This window comes from Chroicocephalus ridibundus, chromosome 5 (assembly GCF_963924245.1).
Source record: "Chroicocephalus ridibundus chromosome 5, bChrRid1.1, whole genome shotgun sequence".
Taxonomy (NCBI): Eukaryota; Metazoa; Chordata; class Aves; order Charadriiformes; family Laridae; genus Chroicocephalus; species Chroicocephalus ridibundus.
The window spans coordinates 42,457,070-42,482,747 of record NC_086288.1 but is presented as its reverse complement, the minus strand read 5'-3'; the positions used below and the strand labels follow the sequence as shown (position 1 = coordinate 42,482,747).

Sequence of the window (25,678 nt, the reverse complement as noted above, 5' to 3'; positions counted from 1 at the left end):
TCTGTTAATTTTATGTACCTTAATTTTATATACCTTTGCAGGTTTCTGATAAAACCATGCCTCCAGCCTGCAGCGACCTGCAGGTAACGGTCTTCTTGATCTCAAGGCGTGATCCCAATGATCTCAATGAACCCCACCGATCTCAATGGTCCCAATGATTTCACCGATCCCAATGATCTCACTGATCCCAACAATCTCAATGATCCTGATGATCTCAATGATCCAAATAATCTCAACGATCCCGACGATCTGCCTGTGCTCATGAGTCTTCCATGGATGGTTTCTTCTTTGGCATGGAGAACCTCTGGGAGCCGCAGGATGGAGCCCTCTCCTGCCTCCCGCTCTCGGGACACCCCAGCACTGCTTCCCCGGCACAGCCAGAGCCAGGAGCCCCGTCTGGAGAACAGCATGGCTCGGGGGGGCTGCGGGGCTGGGAGAAGCAGGGCTCTGAAGTCAGGAGGTGGCTGGATGTCTGGACAGACAGACAGACAGATGGGCCGAGAGCCAGCAGTAGGCAAAGGCGGGTGCAGAGAGCCATGGGGCTATATCTGATGTGTCAGCCAGGATGAAGAGAGTGACAAAAACTGGGAGAGAAACACATGTGGGGACGGGAAAAAAGGCAAATTAATGGTGTGAGAGCACCGGCAGAGGTGGAGGATTGTCGGTGTCTCCCCCCTCTCTCTCCAGCATCCCCGTCCCTGGCTGTTTTGGGAGCCTCGTCCCCCCTGGGGGTCCGTCCCCCCTCGGCAGCCTGTGGTCCCCCGGCTCGGGGAGGCTGCGGCAAGCCCAGGGCCGAGCGGAGAGTTTAGGTTTCATTCCCGGCGGCTCTGGCCCTGCCTCCTCCTCCCGCTCCCACATCTGCAGCTGGAATTGCAATTTGAGGCGCTGGCTGGGCTGGGCGCCGGCCGGGAGTGGGAGTGGGAGGAAGGCGCTCGGGGAAGCCAGAGGAAGCCGGAGAGCGGGGGGCTGCGCGGCGGGGCCGACTGCGCGGGCAGCCCGGGGACAGAGCCGCAGGGCATCGCCGGCAGCTGCGGGCAGGAGGGCATCACCGGTGGCGGCGGGAGCCAGCACCCGGCTGGCACGGCTGGAGCGAGAAGGTGGTGGCTGGACTGAGGGGTCCCCAACCTGTCCCCCCCCCGCCACCCCAAAGGTAAGCCGCTGTGGGGCTTCATGGGAGCTGGGGACCAGCAGAGGCACCACCCCAGGTGTGGGGACAAGCAGGGACCCAGCATCGCCTGACTTTGCCCTTGGCCAGGGCGGGGGTGTCACCACCCCGGGCGGCTGAGAGCGAGCACGCTGGCACTGGGGGGGTGAGGGGTGTCAGGATGCCGGGGGGCTCTCCCCAGCGAGGATGCAGGCTGCGGGCACGAGTAGGAGCGGGGATCACTGCGTTGAGCCCCTCCTGAAGTTTAATGGCCCCCATTCCCTGTGCACCTCGTCCTGGGGGGATACAGCTGTGACTGTTGGGGATACCACCGCGAACCACAGGGATAGTGCCATGACATGCCGGCACCGTGCAGGGGCAAGTGTTGCGGCAGCCCGTGTTGGGGCAAGCTTTTGGAATATCCCACCAGCTCCTGTCTCCCAGCCATGGCCAAGCGATGGCAGCGGGAAGGGGACATCTCCCACAAACAGCCATGGAAACCCGACAGCTTTTCCCGGAGGATTCGGGGGCTCCCCAGCCCCGCAGATGTGCTCGTTCCCGGCACAAGCAGCTTGTGGGGACGAACGCCTCCTCCCGCTCCCTGCACATCTGGAGCCCAGCCCCACAGCTGCCCTGATCCTTCCCCCACAGCTGGGGCAGCCTGAGCCGCCGGGACACCCTGCCTGGCCAAGCCAGCGTCCCCATGTCACGCTCGGTGAGGCCGTGCCGGGCCCCAGTGCCCTGCCTATCCGCCTGCCCGCCTCGGCTGCCCCAAAGCCCTCCCAAACTTGTTTCCTTTCCCCATTTCCGTGAGCCCCTGCAGAGGCGGAAATGGTGGAAAATACTCAAAAAAGCTGCTTCTGCACAAGTTCCTGGAGTGAGCGCTGGGAGCCACCGGGACCCTCTGCCCGGGAACGCGGCACGGCAGGGACCCCCGGAGCCAGGGGCTTCCACCCGTGTCCCTGGGAGGGGCCGTGGGTACAAGGCAGCTTCACGTGCAGGCTGAGCGGTTCCTGCCTGGGATCCGCATGGGGATGGCATTGGAGGACACAAGGGCTCAACGCAGGCACGTGTATGGGAAGGGGGGGATCCACTTGCACCCACCAGCCAGGGTTGCGCGGGTGCTGGGCTCACTGGGTACCCAAAAGCCTCGCCAGCGCCCATCCAGTGTGGGGTGCAGAGGCCATGTCTCCAGCGCCGCATGAGGAGAGGCACGGTTGGACGAAATGCCTCGGGGGGCTGGAGGACACCCCAGACCCTTGGTGTGTTGCCGCCAGCTGCCAGGGTGGGCAGAGCCCACTCACCTTCCTCGCCAGGACCCCAGCCAGGGGCTTGGCATTTCAGGGACGAAGGCAGCCGCCAGCCAGCCCCTCTGGTGAGATGTGCTGTCAGAGTTTGGTTTGCTGAGATGGAGGGATTTCAGCCACCCGGAGCTTGAGGGTCTGCACAAGCTCCGGACCAACTGCCTGGATCATCCCACAGCCACGGAGGAGCAGGGAACAAAACCATTTAGTCACCAAAACTCAACGTCTTGTTTCTCCTTCCTGCTTGGGCTGACAGCTCTGTGCATCAGTGGGATGCTGGTGGCTCAGACCCCAGGGACAGGGATGGGGAGGAACGCCCCTGCACAGCCCCCATCAGGCTGGGCTCTGGGGTGACAGGCTTGAGGTTACCCCCCACCTGTCCCCAGTGCAGCACGAGGGGTGTCCGACCTGCAGCCGGGACAAACAGACGCCAAAAATGCAAGCTAAGCCCCAGGCAGAACTTCTGCCAGAGGAGACACAGATTCCCAGCGGCGGAGGGGGCGATCCCATGAGCACATCCTTGCAGGGCACTTTCACAGCCTCATGGAAAGTCCAGTTTTGGTGGAGAAGACCCTCCAACAGCCTCAGCCTGCCAGATATCACCCCCATAACCTTCCCGGGACCACCAGCACCACACTCCCCACTGCGGTTTGATCCGCAGCCTGCATTAGGTTCAGCTCATCCTCACTCAGCCCCTCACCGCCCACGCTGTCGGGGTGGCCAGAGCAGAATCCGCCCCCCACACCTCCCCCCGGCTCGATGGAAAGGCTCACCACCTGCCATTTTTAGCACAAGGGTTTTTCTCGGGAGGCTGCCGAGAGCAGGATCTGGCCGCCGGGCCGGCAGCGTGTGGGTGGGTTTGGCTTGGAGCAAAGCCTCTCCCCGATGAGCTAAGCCTTGTCCCGAGCCCGCAGCTCCCCAGGATGAAAGCGGTCGGTGCGGGGCAGGCAGCCTCGGAGGCCATGGGATGCTCTCACGTCAGGCGGAGAGCCAGGAGCCGGATTATTAGCTGGGGAAGCACTTTTAGGGCTGGTCAACGCTGGGTCACAGCCCCTAGGACAGGCAGGGATGCCTTCGGCCGTTCCTGCTCCTACCAGCGCGGCCACCATGCTGCGGGGAGCCTGGCCCTGGGCAGTGACCGCTTCGGTTAAGAAAATAACTTTAAAGGATGGCCTGCCCTCAGTTTCTTTCTTTGATCGAGCCCAAAAATCTGCAGCGTGGACCCCACGCTGGTGGAAGGGTGTTTTGCACACATCTGTATCACGCACATCTGTCTGACCTTAATGAAAAGAACCCTGTTTCCCCCCTCCCATAGAGGCTGGGCCGGCGGCTGGGCCGATGCCTGGCCAGTGCCGATCGCATGGGCACTGAACCAGGACAGGCAGGGCGTTCCAGACTGAGCCCCCACCCCTCTGCACCCTATTGCAACCTGAGGCCCCGGGCTTCGGGGTCTCCCACCTGCAGCCCCTGCTCCTGCGAGGTCCCGGGAGATGCTGGGTCACAGCCATCCCTGTCCCCGCCGGGTCTTTGAGGGGGGCTTGAGCCTGGGAACGTGCAGTAACGCTCAGGGGGGTGAGGGGACCGTGGGGACACCTCAATCCATGGCATGCTGTGCACCCCACTGCCAAAGGGGCAGGCAGCGTCTCCGGGCACGCAGACGCTCATCCCATCGTTCCTTCTCCTTCTCTTGCAGGCAGGAAGGCGAGGCCGCCATGGCGATGCTCCTGGAGCCCGGGATGCAGAGTCTCCGGATGGGTAAGGCTGCTCCCCAGGGAGGGTGCCCAGCAGGGATGGCAGTGGGTGGCGGGGGGTGTCCCCTGTCCCCCCCCATCTCCCCACCGGCAGGGACAAACTCTCTGCAAGCGCGACGCTGTGGGCCCCTCTCCCTTCGCCGCCCCGCGCACTCCGGTGTCCCCCCACCGATCCCCCAGCCGCCCGTCCCCTCCGCCATCATCCTCCCGTCTGCGTCCTGGAGGAGCCCCCCGCGCTGCTCCTGCGCCGGGGTAACCAGAACCAGCTGCGGCGGCGGCGAGGAAACCTGACCCTGCGAACACAAGCCGGGGAGCAGCCCCAGCAAAGAGGCGATTGCAAGAATTAACCCCCTGCAGGGTCCGTCCCCCCCCCCATCACTGGGAGCCCGGTGCCCACACGCCGGTAGGTGCCAGCTCCAGCTCCGGACCCACAGGAAAGATGCTTCATGTGCATGGACCAGGGCTGGGTCTCCGGAGCCCCAGGCTCAAAGCCCAGCCGAGCTGCCGGCTCCCTGCCCAGCCCGGGGGATGCTTTTCCCCCCATGGTGGGGGGACACTGGCCTCCCCCCGCTGCAGGGCTCTGCCAGCACACGGAGATGCCCGGAGGGACGTTCCTGTTTGTCCGGGATCAAATATTCATGGCACAGACACGGGATACAGCGAAAGGCACTTTCGGAGCAGGTGTGAAGGGACCGGAGCTGTGTCACGGCGGGGAACGGCCGAGCCACCGGCACAGGTCCCAGGGGCACGTGGCATAGCACTGTCCCCAACACTGCAGCACCACGGCACCGAGCCCGGGGCAGGTGTTGTGCCAGTGGCTTGGCTTTCGGCCAGCCAAGGAGATGGATCAGCCGGGACCCTCACTGCCATGATGGGGGGTGCCTGCACAGCCAAGCCCGACCCCCAGCCCCATGGCTGCTGGTGTTGGGGGGTCCCAGAGCACCCCCGCTGCAGGCTCTCAGGCTGCCGAGCTGCCCGAAGGATTTAGGGAGCTGCCCCTCGGGCATCCTAGCGCAAACTGGTCACAGTGGGAGCCAGGGTGGATTCGCCTGGACACAGACACCGGCTGCCGGCACTCTCTGGCAGAGGAGAGCTGGAGTTTTGCACTTCCCTGAGGAAAGACCAAAGAGCCTCCTCCAGCCCCAAACCTCTCCGGAGTCCAGCTGGGAGCGGGTGCTGCTTGTCCCTGCTCCCATGGGTCCAGATCCTGGCAGGTCCCTGCACGGAGCTGCCTGGCCGGGAAGACGAGCCCAAAGCGTGGGTCTCAGCAGAGCCTGGGGGGTGGACAGTCCCTTGGCCTCCCCAGTGTCACCACTGGGACCTCACGTCCCATTCCCAGCATGGCCATACCCCGACCAGAGCCAAGGCCAGCCAAGCCCCTTGGGAAAGGTGGCCCCGCTCCATGAGCTGCACCAGCCCCTTCCCGGCTGCCCCCCACCAGCAGCTGGAGCCCGTCCATCAGCTCATGCTTTTGCAGGGTGGATGATTAATCCCCTCTGCTAATTGGAGCCATGTGGCAAGAGCAGCGCAGGCAGCAGGCAGCCCCCGCCGTGGGCGTGCGGGAAGGCCCCGGCGCTCGCCCCGTGCCGGCACTGGCTGGGCTGGGGGCCAGGCGTCCCACCAGGGCTTCTCCAGCGTCCCCAGCCTGGGCTGACAGACCAGGATTAACGGGGGATCCCTGGGACGAGGCTTCTGCTGCTGGTGGGGGGTTCACCTGAGGAGATGCAGAGCTGGCTGGCATCTCGAGGAGGAGGAAGAGGAGGAGGAGGGAAGCCCCACTGGATCAAGCGCCGCAGACCAAGTCCCTGTGTCTCGCTGCAGTACGAGATGGCGTGATCCTCCCTGAGCTCTCCACGCAGCTAAACCTCGACGTCTCGGAGTTACCACAGGCTCACGCAGGAGTTACCAGATCCCCACCAAACTGGGTTGCTCTGTGGCGTGGCCACCAGTCTGAGCCAGGCACACCTCCCCTCACCGAGGGCTGAGAAGCTGGGTCTCCACGTTCCTCTGCCTCAGTAGCTCACCAGCATCTCTTTGCCAAGTTTCCCCCCCACCCTGTTCCTGCTGGATACAAGCGTTTTAGCTGCTTGCCCGGAGCAGGCTCTGGCATCCTTTGCAGTCGCCCCTGCCGGCCATTGCCAAGCTGAACTAGCATGTATTTATGTGACGATGGCTGTCTTGATTTAAAAATAGGCAGCTCTGGAGAACCACGATGTCCCTTACTGCTGCAAACGCGTCATGGGTTTTCAGTCCTGACTCCTCTGCCATCAGCTGCAAGGAATTAGACCCGGCTGCTCCTTGCCAGTTGAAGACCACTGCACTTCCACTTCTCTGGTCCCCTTCAGATGTGCAAGGCAGGATCCACCCCACCTCGGTTTGCTCATCTACAGGGGAAGTGTCTCCGTCTGCAGCTGCCCCCGAGGAGTTTCTGTAGAGTCAATGGGGAGACACTGGGCTGGCAGGCTCACCTGACTTATTTTAGATACTTGCTTCAGAACAAGACTACTCTTCCTCTGTGTGCAAGATCCTCTCCAGTGATGGAGAAGACACTGAGGCTGTGTCTCATTACCAAAGCCTGCCCACACCAGTGAGCTGAACCCCTCCCTGAAACACCATAACCAACTAACCTTGACCCATCTTCTTGCTGAGCAAGAGCTGACGTCCCCCAACCCCACAGGAAAAGGTCCCTCAGTCCTGCAGCTCTTCTCTGGCCGCTGTCCCCATCCTCTGTATGGGTGTGAGCCCCGTACCCAGACGAAGGGATCCCTGTGAGCTCACCAGTGCTATCACCAGGTGCAACCGGTTCCTGCCCCTCCTTATGACACCTCTGAGGGGTTCCTCACTTGCTAGTTCAATCCATGCTGATTAGATCCTTCCTTACACGGGGCTGAAAAAAGTGTGGGAAGCCTCCAGAGCCCAGAAATGGCCTGTGCAGAGGCCACCAGGAGCAGCCCCTGCAGCAACTCTGACCCCTCTGTGGCCAAACCCACGTCCCCACTGGCTGCGTCTTCATCGGGAAGTCAAGTGTTGCCTTCGCCTGGGGGAAGGGTCTTCAGGAGGGGCTGGGGCCTGTTCCCATCCCAGCCTCACCCTGCTGTGTCCCCAGGTGCCAATGGCGAGCGGTGCCCCACGCCGTCCCCTCCCGGCTCCCCGGGGACGCCCCACGACAGCTGCAGCATCGCCCCACTGACGCCCTCCCAGTCGCCGGTAAGGCCGTTGTGGGGTCCCCTGGGTCTGACGGGGTCTGTCTCCCAATTGTCCACTCTGATCCTTCCAGCGGTCACCCCCCGCTGCCTCCCCTCCTGGTCCGGTTGCCATCCCCACTGCGCACCCCGCTATCAGCCGAAGGATGGGTCAGTCTATCAGCAGGGCTCAAATCCCCCCCTTAACTGTGGGATTTACGGGACGGAGGTTTTTCCCAGCGCAGGAGGCAGGAGAGGAGCCGGAGGAAACACCAGCATAAGTTTAACCCTTCGCAAAAGCTCCTGGTCTCCGCTTGCTCCTACCTGGACATCCCAGGGGGCTGCCGGGTGCGGGAGGACGCAGCCGGGGAGCGTGCCGGAGCTGGTTCCTCCCCGGCGCTCGCCGTCCTTGCAGCTCCTCAAACATGCACGTTTATTTCTGAGACAACCACCTCACCCATGCTAATCCCCCGCTTTTTTTTTTTCGCGGCTAGATAATGGCTGCACTTATCAAACCTGGATACGTTTAAAAGTTAATGAGGGCTTTTAGCTTTCCCTGTCTGCCCGGCGGGCTGGGGGGGCTGCGGCAGGCAAGGGGGGCAGCGACAGGGGCACACTGAGCGTTAGCAGCGTCTTCGCGGCTCCTTCGGCGCTGCCGCTCCCCACCGCGTCTGTGTGCCGCCATGGAAGCTGGATAGGAGGTGGGAGGCAGGAATCCGAAGGCCGGACCAGAAAAGCATCAGCAGTAGGAGGCAGCAGCAGGAAGCCCTTAAAGCACTCGGGATGGGAAGGTTTTCGCTTGGGTCACCCACGGGGACACCCGGGATGAGGTCCCTTGGACCGAGAGCGGGAGCAGGGAATGTTTTTGGGGAATCTCAGCTAAAATCTGGCAGGGTTCGAGTGTGGAGGGCTCAGCACCACCCCGACCCAGGAAGAAACGGAGACACTGCCCCAGGCAGCTCTCGTGGGCAGAGGCTGCAGGCATCCATCCCTCTCCAGGGCTGCCCAAATCCCCTTGTCCCATGAGCCTGTCTTTGGGAACTGCAACAGGGATCCCCCAGAGCCTGACACAGGCCGTCCCTCTTCTCAGAGCTGTGTCAGAGGAGGAATTGCCCCATGTTGTTGGCATCACTGCAGAGGAAACCCCAGCACCACCGTGTCTCTTGCCCAGGCAGAAATCACAGTCCCTGTGGGCCCGATCCAGGAAAAATTAACCCCATCACAGGCTTTTTTTTACCCCTTTTCTGGAAGCAGCCAGCCCTGCTTCGATGCTCGCCCTCAGGACAGAGCCCGTCCCTAACAGCTGCCCTTGTGTTCCAGAGGAGCGAGGCTCGCTCCCAGCAAACCACCTCCTTCGCTGTGGTGGTGGCCATCGACTTCGGCACCACGTCCAGTGGCTACGCCTTCAGCTTCTCCAGCGACCCGGAGGCCATCCACATGATGAGGTGAGGAGCAGCCAGAGGTCTGAGAGCTGCTCCCAGGGATGTTAAGGGACTTTTTGCCCAAAGGGGCTGGAATTCAGTGTGCTGGGAGGGCGGGACGGAGCTGGGCTGAGCAACGAACATCCACACCATCATGGCTGAGGGATGCTGCCTGGGAGCAACTGGTGGAAGGAGCCCATGGAATAGGTCTTCCACTGAGCGGGAGGATGGGATGAGAGCACCGCTTCATTAGCACTCTGTTATAATGACCTGCGTGGGTGCAGAGGAGCCCTGGAGGGGTTGCACAGGGAGTAAAGCCTTCCCAGGAACATTGGTCGCTTCATTGGTCCCACCTCTTTAAGGTGCTTGAGGTTGTGCCCACATAGATAAATGAAATGGGGCAGGACCCGTTCTCTGGCCTTGAGGTTCACAGCCTGCTGCCGGCTCCTGTTTGCAGGAAATGGGAAGGAGGTGACCCGGGGGTGGCCAACCAGAAGACCCCCACCAGCCTCCTGCTGACGCCGGAGGGCGTCTTCCACAGCTTCGGCTACACCGCCCGGGACTACTACCACGACCTGGACCCCGAGGAAGCCCGCGACTGGCTCTACTTCGAGAAGTTTAAGATGAAGATTCACAGCACCAGCGTAAGTCCCTGCTCCCATCCCAACCTCCCCAGGGGGAGTGGGCCATGGGGACCCTGGTTGGGCTGGAGGTGAGCTGAGCTGGCCCCAGGGATTTATCCCGCTTTGCAGGAAGCAAAGAGAGGGGTTCACCAGGGGGAGCAGAAACCCGGGAGGGCCAGAGAGGGGCTACAAGCAAAACCTCTGATCACCGGCATCCTGACCGAGCGCACCCAGCTCCCTGTTTGCTTTACACGTTCTTCACACATAGCGACGTTTCAGCCCTTTGCAGGGGGGTGAATTTTTGGTTCCCTCCACCCAAGCTGCTTCGGGGCAGGTGGATGCAGCTGCAGAGCGTGTCTTCGAGTGCCCATGCCCCAGCCGGTCCCTTTGGCATGGGGGGACAAGCACCCTGCCCGAGGCTTGCCCATGGAGCCGGGATGGGATGCCGACCACGTCCCAGCACCCTGTGTGATCTGTTTGCTCTTAACTGCTCTTCCTGGCAGGACCTCACCATGCAAACTGAACTAGAAGCTGTCAACGGGAAGAAAATGCAAGCGCTGGAGGTGTTTGCCCACGCGCTCCGCTTCTTCAAGCAGCACGCCGTGCAGGTAAGGGCACCCCAGCACCCGAGCCAGCTCTCCCCGCACCATCACACAGCCCTCCTCTCCCTCCCCAAGTCATACACGTCGTCCTCTCCATGTGTTGCTTCCTGGCCCTTCACCGAGAGCCTTGATGCTCCAGCCAGGGGGGGTCACCTGCTGCTTCTTGCCCGTCAGGAGCTGAAGGACCAGTGCCCGTCCCTGCCCGAGAGAGATGCCATCCGCTGGGTGATCACTGTGCCCGCCATCTGGAAGCAACCGGCCAAGCAGTTCATGCGGGAGGCTGCCTACAAGGTGAGGCGGCTCCCAGGGTGGCTGTTGTCACCCATCGCAGGAGGGTCTCTGGGGGGGACCTCCTTCCCCCCCTCTCCCTGTGGGTGCTGCCCGCATAATGAAGGGTGTCTGGCTTGTGCTTGTAGCCCAAGGAATAGAATCACAGAATGGTTCAGGTTGGAAGGGACCTTAAAGATCACCTAGTTCCAACCCTGCTGTCATGGGCAGGGACACCTCCCACTAGACCAGGCTGCTCAAAGCCCCATCCAGCCTGGCCTTGAACACTTCCAGGGATGGGGCATCCACAGCTTCTCTGGGCAACCTGTTCCAGTGCCTCACCACCCTCTTAGTAGAGAATTTCTTCCTAATATCCAATCTAAATCTAATAGGAGCTGGCCTCTGGCCGTTGGGCGTGGGTTGGCTTTGAAACCCAGTGTTGGTGGGGTGGGAGGATTTCAGAGCTGGGTGTGAAGCAAGGGGGAGGCTGGGGATGGGGACAAGTGCTCCCCCAGGGATGGGGGGTGCCCCTTGGGCGCTTGGTGCCACCGCTGGGTCCCTGGGATGGGCAGGAGCTAACCCACCCCTACAGCATGGGTGATGCACCGCCATAATACGAAGGACGGCTGTGCAATACATAGTGGCTGTACAGGCAAAAGCGATGCACAAAGGTTGGGGATGGAAAGCCCTGACAGAGCACAGCCCTGAGGCTGCGGTGTGCAGGGACACCCCGGTACACTGTCACCTTCTCTGCCTTGACTCCCCATCCTCCCCGCAGGCCGGTCTGGTGTCCCCGGAGAACCCGGAGCAGCTGCTGATCGCGCTGGAGCCCGAAGCCGCCTCCATTTATTGCAGGAAGCTTCGCCTCCACCAACTGATCGACCTGAGCTGCAAACCCCCGGCCAACGGGCTGGCACCGGACCACTCCATCGACTCCAGCTTTCGGCAGGGTGAGCGGCCGCAGGGGATGGGGAGCTGCCGGACGGGTCCTGGCAGGGTGGGAGACTGGGATCGCAGGAGATGGAGCAGGCAGGGATCCAGCCCCGCATGCCAGGTCTCGAGAGTCCGTCAGCAGCCCTGGGGCACAGCTCAGCCCGGGCTGCAGCAGTGGGGTCCATGGGGCGAGCACTCGGAGTGCATCCGTCCCGGTGCTCTCAACACCCCCATGCCAAGCTCCAGCTCCTGCCCAGGGAGCGGAGGGGCTCTGGCAGCAGCCCCTGCCCAGGGGATACCATTCTCATGGGGACGGGCATCCCGGTGGGTCCCCACCAGCCCTGGCAGGGAGCTGGTTTGAATTATGGTCCCAGCATGTGCCTCTCCTTTGGCTTTTGGGATGGACCAAACCACCACAGCTGGTAAAAGAGCAATTAGTGCGGGGGCTATTACTGGGGAGCTGCTGCTGCTTCCCAGGCTGGCTCTGCCTGCAGCCCTCCTGGCACCCATGAGCAGGGGGTACATGGGCAGCCCCCCCAGGGCTCTCCGTTCTGGGTGTTTCTCCACAGAGACCCCCCCATGCTCCCCTCCTGGGTCCGGCACAGGCACCTCGTCCCCTTCCGCCATGGCCCCTTGCCGAGGGGCTGTCTCCCTCCTTGTCCTCCTCTGCTCCCGGTTCTTTTTCACTTTCCCATTTCCTTCCCTATAATTTTCCCTTCTCTGATACTTTAGCAAACGAGACCGGCTCTGGCAGAAGCCATTTGGGTTTCTGCGCAGCACTGGTGTGTGTGGGGGCGAGTCCTCAGAGGGTGCCAGCAGCCATAAAGCGAGCGCAGCGATCCTGCATCCCCCATGCGAGGACAGGGCAGGGCTGGTTCCACCCCCACAGGGACCCCCAGCCCACAGGACCTTCTAGTGGCGGGGGAAACTGAGGCAGAGATGAGTGGGGCACCGTGCCAAGGGAGTGAGGGGGAGACAGTGGCTGCTCCCAGCTCTGACAGCCCTGGGGAACCCTGTTCCCCCCTTTTTCCCCTCGTTCCCCCCTTCCCCAAGCCCACAGGGCCAGGAAGCCTCCAAGCTGTGTGTCCCCCATGGCCTCAGCCCCTTTCATCTGCCAAACCCACCCTTGACATCTGCCCGCACCACCCCAGGTCCCCGGGTCGCCTCTCCACTTCCCTCTCCCTGTGTTTTCAGCTGGAGCCATTTCTGCTGGCTCAGCCGGAGCCTTCCTGGATTCCTCCCAGCAGCTCCGCTTGGCCTCAGCCACCCCAGCTCCTCGCCTCCCCTTTCCTCCAGCCCGGCCCCTCCGTATGGGCTGAGCCTTCGGGCTTCCCAGTCCCACACCAGCTTCCCCAGTCGATGCCATAACCATAATCCCGGGACAGGGAGAGGATCCACCCGCTGCTCCGGGGTCAGCTGAGACCCTCCGCGGAGCTGCCTGCGGGGATACTCCCCCCGCACATGGGAGCCCGAGCATCCCCTTCGCTCCAGCTGCAGAGACGGGACTTTACTGGGACAGAGCTGGTTTACCAAGCCCTGGTGCTGGGACACGCTGGTGTCCACAGCCCTTGTCTTGTGTTTGGTAGCATCCAGATTTATGGAGGGGCTTGGGCTGCATCCTGGGGCTAAAGCTAATGAAATTAATCTGCTGCGTCCATCTCAGCGTGCCAAAAATAGGCCGGGATAACCCCACCTTCTCCAAACAGCTCCCTGCCCTTCCGGGCTGCTTTGATGTCCCCTGCTCCAGGACAGGGGGAGCAAAGGAAACCCCACCCAGGCAGGGGAGAACAGGGGAAGAGGCGCCATCGCCCAGGGGCACCTCTGAGCCCAGGGTACTGCGGGCTGGACGCGATGAGTTGGGATCCCGTGGGATCCTGCAGGATCCCGGGCAGAGCAGCAGAATGGCTGAACCAGCTTCTCCACGATGGAGCTGGGGCCGTGTCAGGTGTCCCAGCTGGAGGGGAGCGGGCAACCAGTGCTCCCAGTGCAGCCCCAGTGGCCCCCCACAGCATTCCCCACCTACCAGGGGGGATCCCAGGGGTGCTCCTGGCCCCGGTGCCCCCCAGCCTGACGCCGGCCCCTCTGTTTTGTCCCGCAGCCCGAGAGCAGCTCCGGCGGTCCCGCCACAGCCGCACCTTCCTGGTGGAGTCGGGAGTTGGGGAGCTCTGGTCGGAGATGCAGGCAGGTAGGAAGGGTGACAGGCAGTGCCCTCCCGCCGCGGTAGACCCCAGCCCCCCAGGGAGGATTCACTGGGGATGGGGGGCAAGCAGGAGTCCCCACTGGTGCTGCCTGGCCCCTGGGGTCACCCTGGGCAAGGAGACGGGGGGCTGGATGTCCCCTCCAGAGCAGAGAGCCCCAGAGAACCCAAGCGTGGCCCTGCCGGCACCAGGGGAGAGTCTTGCCATGGGGGTGACGCGGCTCTGGTCTGTCACTTGGTCTTGAACACCCCAGAGGATGCCAGTGAGGGCAGGGTCTGTCTGCCACCTTCCCATCCCATCATCTGGTTTGTTCCATGCAATCACCACCACATCCCCTTCCCGCCCCCCAAAACTTCTTCAGCTGTTTTTCTGGGTGTGGAAAAAAATGAACCCAACCCCCCCCCGTATTTTGGTTAAAGCTGCATTTTCCCCCAGGGAACGCGCTGCCCAGGTCCCCGTCCCAGCAGCTGCTCGGAGCCCACACGATGGGTCTCCCCAGGGGGTCAACCCCGCTGGGGGGCTGGGGGACCCCCACAGCGGGTTGGGGGGGAACCGGGACCCCGACTCGGCCGCTGTCCTTGCCCACAGGTGACCGCTACATCGTGGCGGACTGCGGCGGTGGCACGGTGGACCTCACCGTGCACCAGATCGAGAAACCACAGGGGACACTGAAGGAGCTGTACAAAGCCTCAGGTGGGGTGGGCTGCGGCCCCCAGACCCATCCTGCCCCCCCACCTCCTCCCGCGGCGACCCACTTCTGGGCCGGGGTCCCCTCCCTGTCCCCTGCAGAGCTGTGTCTGGGACTGTGGCACCACCTGGTGTCAGCAGGGAGCAGGGCAGGGGCTGGGGGGGGACGTGGGGTGGGGGTGATGGGCTGGGGGGGGTCGGTGGGACGGGGCGGTTGTGCTGAGGCGGGGCTCAGGTGGGACGGGGGTGCTGGGTTGTGGGGTGACAGAAGGACAGGGGTGTTGGGTTGTAGGGGGACAAGGTGGGACAGGGGTGTTGGACTGGGGGCGTTCAGGTGGGACAGAGGTGCCAGTGGGACAGGAGTTTTGGGCTGGAGGGGGCTCAGGTGGGACAGGGGTGCTGGGCTGTGGGGTGACAGAGGGACAGGAGTGCTGGGTCGGGGGGTGACAGGGTGGGACAGGAGTGCTGGGTTGGGAGGTGCCGGTGGGACAGGGATGTGGGTGGGAGAGGGTGGGCGTGCAGGGTGGTACCAGAGGTACCAGGGTGGTTGCAGCTGGGACAGGGACAGAAGTGAGGCACCCTGGTTTGGGGACCTGAAACTCCACCGGTGTCCCTGTGTGCTGTGGATCACAGCACCCAGTGCCACCCGGCACGCAGCGAAGGCGTGGGGTGACTGAGGGCTGTGGTGTGTCCTAGTCTGTGGGACATGTCCTGGCCCATGCCCATGGGCTTCCTACTCTGCTTCCTGGGGAAACGTGAAGCCCCCGGCCTCAGCCCATCCCAGGGGTGAGATGTTGGCACATGATGGTCATGCACCTTGGAGAAATAGGGGCTCGTGAGTGACAGCTGCCAGCCCAGGCTTCCCTGCAGAGCTGGGCATGGGGCTGGAAAGCCCTGGCACTGCCTGGCAGAGCCACGCCACGGAGGGAGGCACCAAGACCCCCTGAGGGACCCCTGACAGGGTCCCCTTTGTCCAGGAGACCACTGTCCTCACAGCCACAGTGCCTGCCCTCTCCCTGCTCCTGGGGCATGTTTCCATGCCCCCCTGCCAGTGCAGGACCCATCCCTGTACCCCGGTCCAGCCCTGGGCAGGGGCTTCCTGTCCACGTCCCCCCACCCTGACCCCTCTGCAGAAGAGCCACTGTGGGGCTGGGGGCCACCATCTTTCATAGAAAGTGCCTCAGGCTTTCCTAGGTGATGCTGGGGGGTGTCTGGGGACATGGTGATGAGGGACATGGGGACATGTGTGCCACGGGGACGCTGCCTGACCCAGCCCCCCTGGTCCACAGGGGGTCCCTACGGGGCCGTGGGGGTGGACCTGGCCTTCGAGAAGCTGCTGTGCCACATTTTCGGGGAGGATTTCATCGCCACCTTCAAGGCCAAGCGCCCCGCCGCTTGGGTGGACCTGACCATCGCCTTCGAAGCCCGCAAGCGGGCAGCAGCCCCCTCCCGCGCCAGCCCCCTCAACATCTCCCTGCCCTTCTCCTTCATCGACTTCTACCGCAAGCACCGGGGCCAGAACGTGGAGACAGCCCTCAAGAAGAGCAAGTGAGACCCTGGCGGGGGGGGAGGCCTGGGGACCCCCTGGGGAGCTTGTGGCCCTAAAGGGACCTAAACTGGGTGGGGGAGAGGGCAAGGGCAGGTGGGGTGCTCTGCTCCTGGGTCTGCTGGGCTGGGGGATCCCCAGGGGAGGACCAAGGGGGAGACTTTGGTGAGGGGGCAGCCCCCGGACCCTCTCTCCCTCCCCAGTGTCAACTTTGTGAAGTGGTCGTCCCAAGGGATGCTGCGGATGTCCTCGGAGGCCATGAGCGAGCTCTTCCAGCCCACCATCAGCCAGATCATCAAACACATCGGTAGGTCCTGGGCCAGGAGCAGCCTGGCTGCCAGAGCCTTTGCCCCCCCTGCAAGGGGGTGTCCCATCTCCCCAGGGCCCTGGCACCCTGCAGTGTCACCCTGAGCCGTGCCCACCCTCACCGGGGCAGGGGTGGATGTTCATGGGTAGCCCCCAGCCCTGCCCAACGCCCCCTCTCCCTCCCCAGACGACCTCCTGAAGAAGCCGGAGGTCCAAGGCATCAAGTTCCTCTTCCTGGTGGGGGGCTTCGCGGAGTCGGCCATGCTGCAGCGCGCCGTCCAGGCGGCCTTCGGCCACACCTGCCGCGTCATCATCCCCCAAGACGTGGGGCTGACCATCCTCAAAGGGGCCGTGCTCTTCGGCCTCGACCCCACCATCGTCCGCGTCCGCCGCTCCCCCCTGACCTACGGCGTGGGGGTGCTCAACAAGTTTGTGGAGGGGAAGCACCCGCGGGAGAAGCTGCTGGTGAAGGAGGGCAAGAACTGGTGCACCGACATCTTTGAGAAGTTTGTCTCCGTGGACCAGTCCGTGGCACTGGGAGAGGTGGTCCAGCGCAGCTACTGCCCAGCCCGGCCGGGCCAGCGCAAGACCATCATCAACATCTACTGCTGTGCCACCGACGACGTGGTCTACATCACCGACCCTGGCGTGCGCAAGTGCGGCACCATCAGCCTGGAGCTGGAGGCGCTGGGCGACGCCGGCAGCCCGGCACGCGGCCGCCGGGAGATCCGCGCCAGCATGCAGTTCGGGGACACAGAGATCAAGGTCACCGCCATGGACATCCGCACCTCCAAGACGGTCCGAGCCACCATCGATTTCCTCTCCAACTGAGACCCTTCCTTCAGGGGGCTGTGTGGGGAGGGATGGGGACCTCGGGAACCTGCTGCCCACTCGGGATCCCCACCGGCACCCGCTTTGGGCTCTGGCCTCACAGGACTCCCATGGGTGCAAGGAGCTGGGAAGAGGGAACAAGCAGCTTACTGCCACCAGACCCCGCTGCACCCATGCTGGTGGCCCCCGCCCTACTCATGGCACGCCCCAAAGATGCTCCCCACCTGCTGCCGGGCAGTGCTGCACCAGGGCCCCCATCTCCCACAGAAACGGGTCGGGGTCTGAACTGTCAGAAAGGGTGACTGCACCCCCGGCATCGCTGAGCGGGACAGGGGCAGCGCTGCCCAGCCAAGCGGGGGCCGGGGGCTCAGGCTGCCCCACTCCCGAGCATGGGTAAGGCCACTGACAGAGCCCGCAGCACCCCCAGCTCCCAAGAATACCGACGCACACGCTTTCTGTAAACCCACATTTCTATTTTTTTACATATATTGCACGTCGCCCTCGCAGCTGGCATCCCCTGAGCAGCAGAGTTTGACGTGGCCAGAGCAGCCCAGCGAGGACAGGGACAGTGGCACAGGAGGAGGGGGACAGTAGCCCACCCTCACCCTCTCCTGGACCCCTTTTAACTAGAGGTTGGGGCAGTTTGCAGCACGAAGCCCCTCACCCTATTCAGGAACCCTCTCCCCAAAGGGCCCAACCGGGTTTATCCGTGTCCACAGGGATGGGCTCCTGCAGCCCCCTGCACCCAGGGGTGAACAAATAAATGGACATGACCCCCCCCCGGGAGCCTCTGAAATAGCACAGCATTGCAGGGAAGGGCTGGCTTCATATCCCCCGGGGTGTCCCCTGCTCATCTGGGGTGTCCCCTGTCCACGTGGGGAGTGTCCAGTCCCTTCCATGCTCCTCTGTGGGTTGCAGCTGCCAGCTCCGATGCTCTGGGACACTTTAATGGAGGCGACCTGAGCTCCAGCCCCCTCCCAGCTGAAGATTATTATTTACCTCTATGGATTTTTGTACTTTAAAAAACCCCACACATACACACAGACGTGTATATATATATATATATATATTTTTATATATATATAGGCACATAAAGCCTCCTGTTGCTTTCAAAACTGAGCCACTTCTCCCAGTCCTTGTACCATGAGTCTTACCAGAAAAAAAAAAAAAAAAAAAAAAAAAGAAAAAAAGGGAAAAAAAAATAAGGAAAAACAGAAAAACGGAAGGAGACTAAGGCAATGGCTGTGACATGAGGAGGTGGATGGGCATGGCCATGGGGATGAGCACTGCCACAGGGACGCTGGCACCAGTCCTGGAGCTACCGGGTACCCGGCTTCCCAGCCTCCTTCCCGCTGCTGGATCCTGCCCTGACCCACATCCCAGCTCAGCTCCAAATCCCAGGAGGCAAAATTTCACCCCGGGGTGGAGGGGGGGCTCAGCTGGGGCTCCGCCATCCCCAAATGCCAGCTCTCCCGGGGAGGATAGGGGAGAAAAGAGAGGGGAAAGCAACAGCAGCTGGAGGCAGCAAGCGGGATCCCTCCCTGAGGCTCCGGACAGAAATGCTGCAGCATTTGGGGAGCCCCTCCTGCACTTCAGGGACCTCCCGACCCCACAATGGAGAGGGCAGGCGTGCTGCTGTGGCGATGGCAGCTGGGGAGGGGGGACGCAGCAGCTCACCCCCAGCTCCGTGGTGGCCACAGAGCTGCAGCCCCCGGGGTGGGGCGGGGGTTGGGTGGGTTTCTTCTTTTATAAATTTGAGCTTCGTCCTTGGGAGCCACGCAGGCAGCAGTGGAGGGCCGGGGCGGGGGCTAGTCAAAGCCATGCCAGTCACTCTGCTCCGAGTCGTACTCCAGCTCCGCGCCGATGCAGCGCACCCCATCCAGGAGCATCGGCGTGCCGTGGTGCCGGTCTGCAGGACAGGAGGGGACAGTGGGGACAGGGACAGAGACAGGGTGCAGCCACATATGGCCTCAGGCTGGCTCAGGGGGGGCCTTTGGAGAGCCCTTTTGGGGAGTTTTCAGGCTCACAGGTGCTTGTCCTCTCACCTACAGTCCCCACACAAGGGATACCGGCACCCAGGGGGCTGGGAGATGCAGGGATGCTGCACCCTGTCCCCAGGTCACCGCTGTGGTTGCTGCCCTCAGGGTGATGCCTGGGGACAGTGCTCAGCTCCCGGTGTGCCTAGGCTCGGGTGCTGCAATATATGGGGTGCGTGGGGACAGGCTGGGACGGGGTGGGGACGCCAGGCTGGGGCACAGGGTAGGGACACAATGAGAGAGCAGGAGGATGCCGGGGGAGCAAACCACCAGCCCCACGAACCCCAGGATCGGCTGTGTGGAAAATGCCGGTGAGAGCAGGTACCGTGTCACACGAAGCTGAGGAAGCTGAGCTATGAAACGCTGCTCTAATTAACAAACCCAAATTAGGCAGCAAGGTGGGGGAGGGGAAAAAAATTAAAATTAAAGACTGACGTGCTGCCTAACAAGCAGCTGCATTTGGAGGAGAGGGGGACCCCAGCGGGCTTGGCCACAGCCCCCGGGCTGGGTTTGGATGAGCACAGGGGGGGCAGCGGGTGCCCCCGACCCACCCGCTGCAGCCCCGCTCCGTGCACCCCGACACCGGGGAGGTCCCTCAGCCTTATCCCGCAGGCTGGGGATTTTCGGGGTGAAAGTCGTCAGGTTTAGACAATTTCTTAGAAGTGTCCACCAGGTGGGGAACGTCTGCAGCAGCTGGGCCGGGAGAGCTGGAAGGAGATGGGCTGGGGAAGGAGGGAGAATGGCGTAGGGGCCAGGGGATGCAGGGAGCACCCCTGGCTCCCCAGACTCAGCAGAAAGCAGCCGGTCTCCGGCCAGGTCTGCGAGCGCTCCCTGCTACCGGCTGTGCCAGGAGGAAATGCTGCTCTGAAACCCAAGGAAATGCAGGAGGCCCCCCACACCGATGCCCACCGGCGCTGGCAGACCCTTACCCATGACGCGGGCTTGTACCACCACCTTGACACAGGCGCCTTCACCGGCCTCGCTGGTCAGGACCATCTCCTCCTTCAGGACCCCCTCCTTGTGCGCCGTGTACTCGCACTTCACGCTGTAGCCTGGGGACAGAGACGACCTGGGAGCTGGGCTCCATCCGCGAGAGCTGCCTGCACCTTTCCTACCCCACCCCGGGAGCCCCTCCTCACCGCAGGCACCCCGAGGCAGCAGACCCAGGGGCATAGCTGATTTAGTCCCGTCCCCACCACCAAGGTGCTGGGCACAAGTCTTGCTGGGGTCCCTCCCCACCCCGTGCCTCAGTTTCCCCACCCACGAGGCAGAAACAAGGATGCTGAGCTGTGGTGAAGCTCATAAAGCTCCACAGACATACAGGCAAGGTTTTGGGGGACACAGGATGCTGTTTTTCCCAGTGCCGTGCTGAGGGCACTGCTGTGATGGTGCCGGGCATTCCCCAATGCTCCGAGCCAACGGCACCTCTGAGACCCACTTATCCCCGTCACCCTGCCTCAGGCCACGGGGGGTTTGCAGAGCCCCACAGCTCCTCTGCACCCCCAGTCACAGCCAAGGGGGGGGGGTCCCACCTCCCACCCAGCCCAAACCCTGACCCTCCAGCCCCACACACTGCCCCAGAACATAACAAATGGTGCTGCCTTTGCCCTGCGCTGCCTGCAGTGCCCTGGCCAGGCAAACACCATGATCTCCCACCAGCCAGGCACACCCGTGCCAAAATTGCCACGTCTTCCTCCTTGCAGAGCAAAGGCAACATGGAAACACCTCTTGGAGCCCCCAGCTTGGAGGGGGTGGGGGCTGGTCCCGGCCCCATGCCCCCCCCAGCACAGCGACAGAGCTGGCAGGGCCAAAGAAGGCAGTTGCTTTTGATCCAGAGGAAAAAAGCACAACGCAAAAAATAAAGGAGAGGCAGAAAATTAAACCATGCTGGCCTTTCAGTTGCAGAAAGGCATCAGTCAAACTCCAGCGGGGGGGTACACAAGCTTGCTGTGAGCACAGCCGGGCATCCCCCACAGAACCCACAGGGAGGCACCCCGACATGGCTGGCACAGGGGGGTGCTGCAACGGCACATAAAAAGAAATAAAAACACCCTGAGCATCATCTAGGCTCCAAAGCACACACAGCAGTCGGCTCCACAAGCTCAACCCCAGGGCTCGGGAACATGGGGAGCACAGTGGGATGGAGGGGAGCGAACCATCTACGGGCACGATGAATTTTCCCTGACTGCTCCTCCGAGTCCCCAACCTGGCATGGGGCTCAGGTCCCCAGTGAAGGGCTGAGGAGCCAGAGGGGAGTAGAGCCAGGAGCTGGAGGAGCGCTCAGGGCAGGGGAGCGCTTTCTCTGCTCAAATGAGGGAGCTCCACCTTAAACGGGGATGAAAGGTTGTACCTGGAAGCAGGAGGGAGAAAGGGTGGCAAAACTTCCTCCTTCCAAGCGCCAGGAGCCTCCTTATCTCCAGCCCACACTCAGCCGGGGCCACTTTGTCTCTGTGTCTGTGCCACATCACAGCCCTGCTCGCCGGCCCCGCTACGGTTGTCACCACAGCCGGGAGCCGGGCACTGCCCTCTGCCCAGGCTGGGCGGCCCCGGGACCGCAGGAACAGGATTTGGCCCATGGCCGGGCAAACCTGGCAAGCTCCATCCCTTCCCACAGCCGAGGATGTGGGAAGTAGAACCTCAAAGGAAGCCCTGGCTGTCACCAGGACCCCAAGGACCTGGGGGACAAACGCCACTGAACCGCCGCGAGGCACCAGACACCTCCAAGTCCCACCGGAGCATCTCAGGATCCCCAAAGGACTCCTTTCCCCAAAGCCTTGGAAGCCCTGGCCCTGAGCCCAGGCTGGGCATGCCAGTCCGAGGTGGGAAGCTTCAAGCAAACAAAGCTTAAGTGCTTTGCTGGGCCGGGGCCAGCAGCAGTGCGGGAAGAGCCGCAGCCCAGCCCTGCCAGCCACAGCCCCGCTCCCGGACCCTCGGCTGCCAGGAGGCAGCACAGGGAGAGACGGCAAGCTGCAGCCCCAGGGAGATGGAGGGGACAGGGATGCGGGAAAGAGCATCCACCGGCTGCTTGTCAACCCGAGCTGCTGGCACTGGACCAGTCAAGGTGCCCCAAGGCTCTTTGCAGCCTGCTGTGTCCTCAGGACAGGTCCCATGTCCCCAGAACGGCTGCCACCAAGCCCAGGGTGATGCTCAGCTGTCCAGCCGCTGTATCAGGGCCACTGTGCACAGCCCTGCTCCCTTTTCCCACTGATGCGCTGGCAGCAAACGGACCCCAGACCAGAGTCTGGCTGGTGCATGAGCCTGGTGCCTCTTGGAGCAAATCCTGTGCCTGTCCTTGTCCCATCCCCACCGGTCTGTGGGCTCTGCTCCACAAACCCACGGCCGCTCTTCACCTCTCGCCTCCCAGACTGATCTGAACCCACAAGAAACAGCATCTGATTGATGAACATTTGGATAATGGAAGCATTTAACCTCCCAATTGCAGCTGATAAATTATGGAGAGATGTGGGTCTGCAGGGGACGGAGCAACAGGCTGGCTGCAGGCTGTAACTGAACGCAGGCTGCCAGTGGGGACGGGACAGACCGAGCAGCACCGAGAGCTGGGGGAGCAAGAAGGGGATGGTGAAGGACAGGGAGGAAGGAGGAGGCAGAGCAGCCAGCAGGACCCCCCCCAGCCCTGCAGCCATGATGCCAGGGGCTGCCACGTGCCTGGCCCCCAGCATGGGCTCAGATGGGGCTGAGCTGCCGCAGACACAGAACAAAGCAAAGCCCAGGTAGTTCCTCTGCACAGACCCACATTGGGCGCTTACGTTTCAGGACATTATTCTCTTTTCCTCCATGACAAGAGAATTAGCAAGAAGCCTGGAGACAGACTGAGAGGTGACCCCCCCCTTGGCTCGAGCCTCTTCTTTAGGCAGACCCTCGGCACAGGCAAAGAACAGAGAGAGCAAGTACTAAAAATACCAGCAGGTCTGGACTCTGTTCAGCAGGTTCTTGGATTAAAATGCCACAAAAGCTGCTCTCCAAGCACACAGGTCGGGGTCGGGCGTCTCCCGGGAGGCACAGTGGAAACATGGATTCCTTTTCTATGGGGTAAAGCTCTCCAATGCAGCGCTGCAGGGACGGGTGCCGGGATGTGGCCCCAGCAGAGGTATGGCCAGGACCAAATGCCCCCCTCATTGCTAGCAGCTGCAGCACGACCTGTCCCCAAAGCCCCGCAGGATGGGGACAGCCTAATCAGCCTGCCACCATCACACCCGTGCTCAGGTGCAGGATGAGGCTTGGGGTTTGGAAAGCGCTTTGGAGGACACTCGCCCATTGAGTTCCCCCGAGGCAGGAAACACCCTGACAATAAAAGCCATCCCTGCAGGCTCACGGGGAGCTCTGGGCTCCCCAAGCAAGGGGAATCCCCCCCCCGTGCCTGGGAAGGGCTCCACCCAGATGGCCACAGGTGCTCCTGGGACCAGGGAGCTGGCAGCTGCCTCCTGCCCCATGGGAGCATTTGGTTTGTGCTCCCCACGGGGTCCCAGCATGAGCCAGACACACTGCCACCCCCACGGGCACTTAGGGGTACATCCGGGTCTGGCAGCCCCCCGACCCAGGCAGTGCCCCCCTCACTGCTCACCCCTCCCCGGCTGCAAAGTGAGAGCAGGATCCGGGATCCAGCACAGCAGCTGCCAGGGGGACAAAGGGGGGACCTTACCTTCTGGTAGGGGGGTGACACTGATGACTCGGAGGTTGAGGTTGGGGAGAGGCACGGCACAGACGTCCTTCCCCAGCCTCTGCACCAAGGGCAGGAGGAATGTGATCTCATACTTGTGGAGGATCTTCAGGAATCCCACCTGCAAGGGGGAGAACACAGCGGGGGTCACACCATGCCTCGGGTGCGCAATGAGCTGTGGCAGGAGGTGGTCCCACACTGCCATCGTCCCATCCCATCTCGTCCCTCTCCACATCCCACCCTGGGAACAGGGACCCACCAGACATTGGCCACTCAAATAAATAAATAAATGGGAAAACATAACAAACACGTCCATTTTGGCTGCACAAAACAAACAGCAAAAGCAACCAGTTCTGGGGCAAAGCCCCAGGAACAACCATCTTTCAGCGTCACGGGAACCGAGACCAATTTTCCTGGATGCTGTTTCTGGTCTCTAAAAGCCAAGATGTTTCCAAGAGCATGCCTTCAAACCTCATTTATCCACTGCCACGATGAAAACCAGAGCCCTTTTCGGAGCCAACCGCCTCCGGAGCAGGGTCCATCTCCATCGCACTCAGCAAAAGCCATTTTGGGAAGGGAGCAGCAGGTTCCCCGCCTGCTGCAAAGCTCCGGACGTGCCTGCAAACCCTCCCTGCGGCAGAGTCCAGAGGACAGCCAGGATCCAGCCTGGCCGAGAGGACAATCCCCTCCTGGGGACACAGGCTACCCAGTGCTCACCGACTGCCACAAACCCTGCCGGCAGCTGCGGGTAAGCTCTGGCCCCGGGCACCTTCGGTCTTCCACGCACACACGTGCAGCCCACTCCAAGCTGCACCTCAACCGCCTCATAAATATATATATAATACACACACATATACATATCTATCTATACACGCACAGATATAAACTGTACGCCATATGCTTACACATTCCTGGCCACGAGCAGCTCCAAGGCATCACGGCAACAAGAAATGACAACGAGCAGCTTTGGGGATTTTAAGACCGTGCAAAGATGTCTGGTGACCGTCCCTAAAGAACCTTTTCTCCTGAACGGAGAGGACTAGGGTCTCCTCCTGCCTCTGAAACGCACGCTGGGGCACGTTGTGCACCCCAAACCTGTCCAGAAGGAAGAGCCGTGTGGTTAAACACAGCCCTGACACAGACCCACACGGCACCAGCATGCTGAGCCGGGCCGGTCCCGCTGTGCCGTCGGGGCTGGCAGCGCCAAGGGCAGCAGGCAGCTGCCCCCCCTTCCCCGGAGAGGCACGTGCAGTGCCGGGGCGCCCGCAGCACGCTGCACGGCACGGGTGGAAAAAATAATAACAACCACCCACAGATCGGCAATTGCTAAGCAATTCACTGCCGTTTTTAGGGCGATAACCCATCATCCGCCCGGTACAAATAACTGACTCAGAGCTGAAAGGGAGTTTCAGATTGCTCTGCTGCACGCAACACCGGAGCAACCCCGATGCTCTCCAAGGGGTTTATTTCTTGGCAAAAAAGGGCCCCAAAGGAGAGGCTGGGATGGAGGGGCCAGCTTCGCACCAGGTGAAGCAGCCACAATAAAGCAGCTCCAGGCAGAGGACCAGCAACCTGCACCTTCGAATCACTGCCGAGTTGCCCATCTCACACCCAGTCCCCGCTGCCACCAAAGCCCACGGCACGCCAGCACCAAAGCCTCCGTGCTCCCAGCGCTCAGCCCTGCTGCGTGGGACAGGAGCTGTGGGACAGGGCAGGCAGCGCATGCTCAGGTCTGCAAACCTGCCGGGCTGAAATACAAGGTGTCGTTAAAGATGGCTTGCTGTCCCCACTGCCATCACCGGCCCCCCTGCACAGCTTGGGAGCCACCGTCAAACCTGAATGTCCAGATAGGGCAGTGATAGAAACCTCCCCAGAACAAGCAGAGCTGCAGGCAGAAGCCATGGGCAGCAGAAGCCCCACAGCTCAGGGGGCTACAACAGGCAGCACTGAGGGGGTCCACCCACCCCACAGGGCCCCCAGAATAGACCCAGCCACACTGCCAGGTGCGGGGACAGACCAGGGTGGCACCAGTACCCCCCTCATCCCCCAGGTCCCTGCTCCCACCTTGACAAGGAAGCTGCCATCCTTCTCCTGCATCACCATCACCACCGAGTCGTGGAGCTTCTCATCGAAGTGCACGTGGCCGTGGGTCCCCTCGGTGGGCTGGCT

General features: G+C 62.3%; 2 protein-coding genes across 3 annotated transcripts in view; one reads left to right on the top strand and one right to left on the bottom strand.

Moving 5' to 3' along the window:
- Window positions 1-904: 904 nt before the first annotated feature.
- On the top strand, window positions 905-17,888 carry HSPA12B (heat shock protein family A (Hsp70) member 12B). The gene is made up of 13 exons (XM_063335974.1): window positions 905-1,150; window positions 4,142-4,203; window positions 7,306-7,406; window positions 8,702-8,826; window positions 9,260-9,446; window positions 9,929-10,033; window positions 10,202-10,318; window positions 11,073-11,244; window positions 13,326-13,412; window positions 14,014-14,118; window positions 15,402-15,660; window positions 15,862-15,965; window positions 16,152-17,888. Exons 2-13 carry the CDS (start codon window positions 4,161-4,163, stop codon window positions 16,793-16,795), a joined length of 2,049 nt encoding a protein of 682 aa, XP_063192044.1. The 5' UTR covers window positions 905-1,150; window positions 4,142-4,160; the 3' UTR covers window positions 16,796-17,888.
- A 101-nt stretch (window positions 17,889-17,989) lies between these two features.
- The window catches only part of ADISSP (adipose secreted signaling protein), a 13,132-nt gene continuing 5,443 nt past the window's right edge, over window positions 17,990-25,678 (bottom strand). For both annotated transcript variants that reach the window (XM_063335977.1, XM_063335976.1), the window contains 4 exons: window positions 25,574-25,678; window positions 23,492-23,630; window positions 19,761-19,883; window positions 17,990-18,704 (listed from right to left, as the gene is read on the bottom strand). In XM_063335977.1, coding sequence (XP_063192047.1) covers window positions 18,604-18,704; window positions 19,761-19,883; window positions 23,492-23,630; window positions 25,574-25,678 — 468 coding nt within the window. In that variant the 3' untranslated portion in view covers window positions 17,990-18,603. The remainder of the gene's footprint in view (window positions 18,705-19,760; window positions 19,884-23,491; window positions 23,631-25,573) is intronic.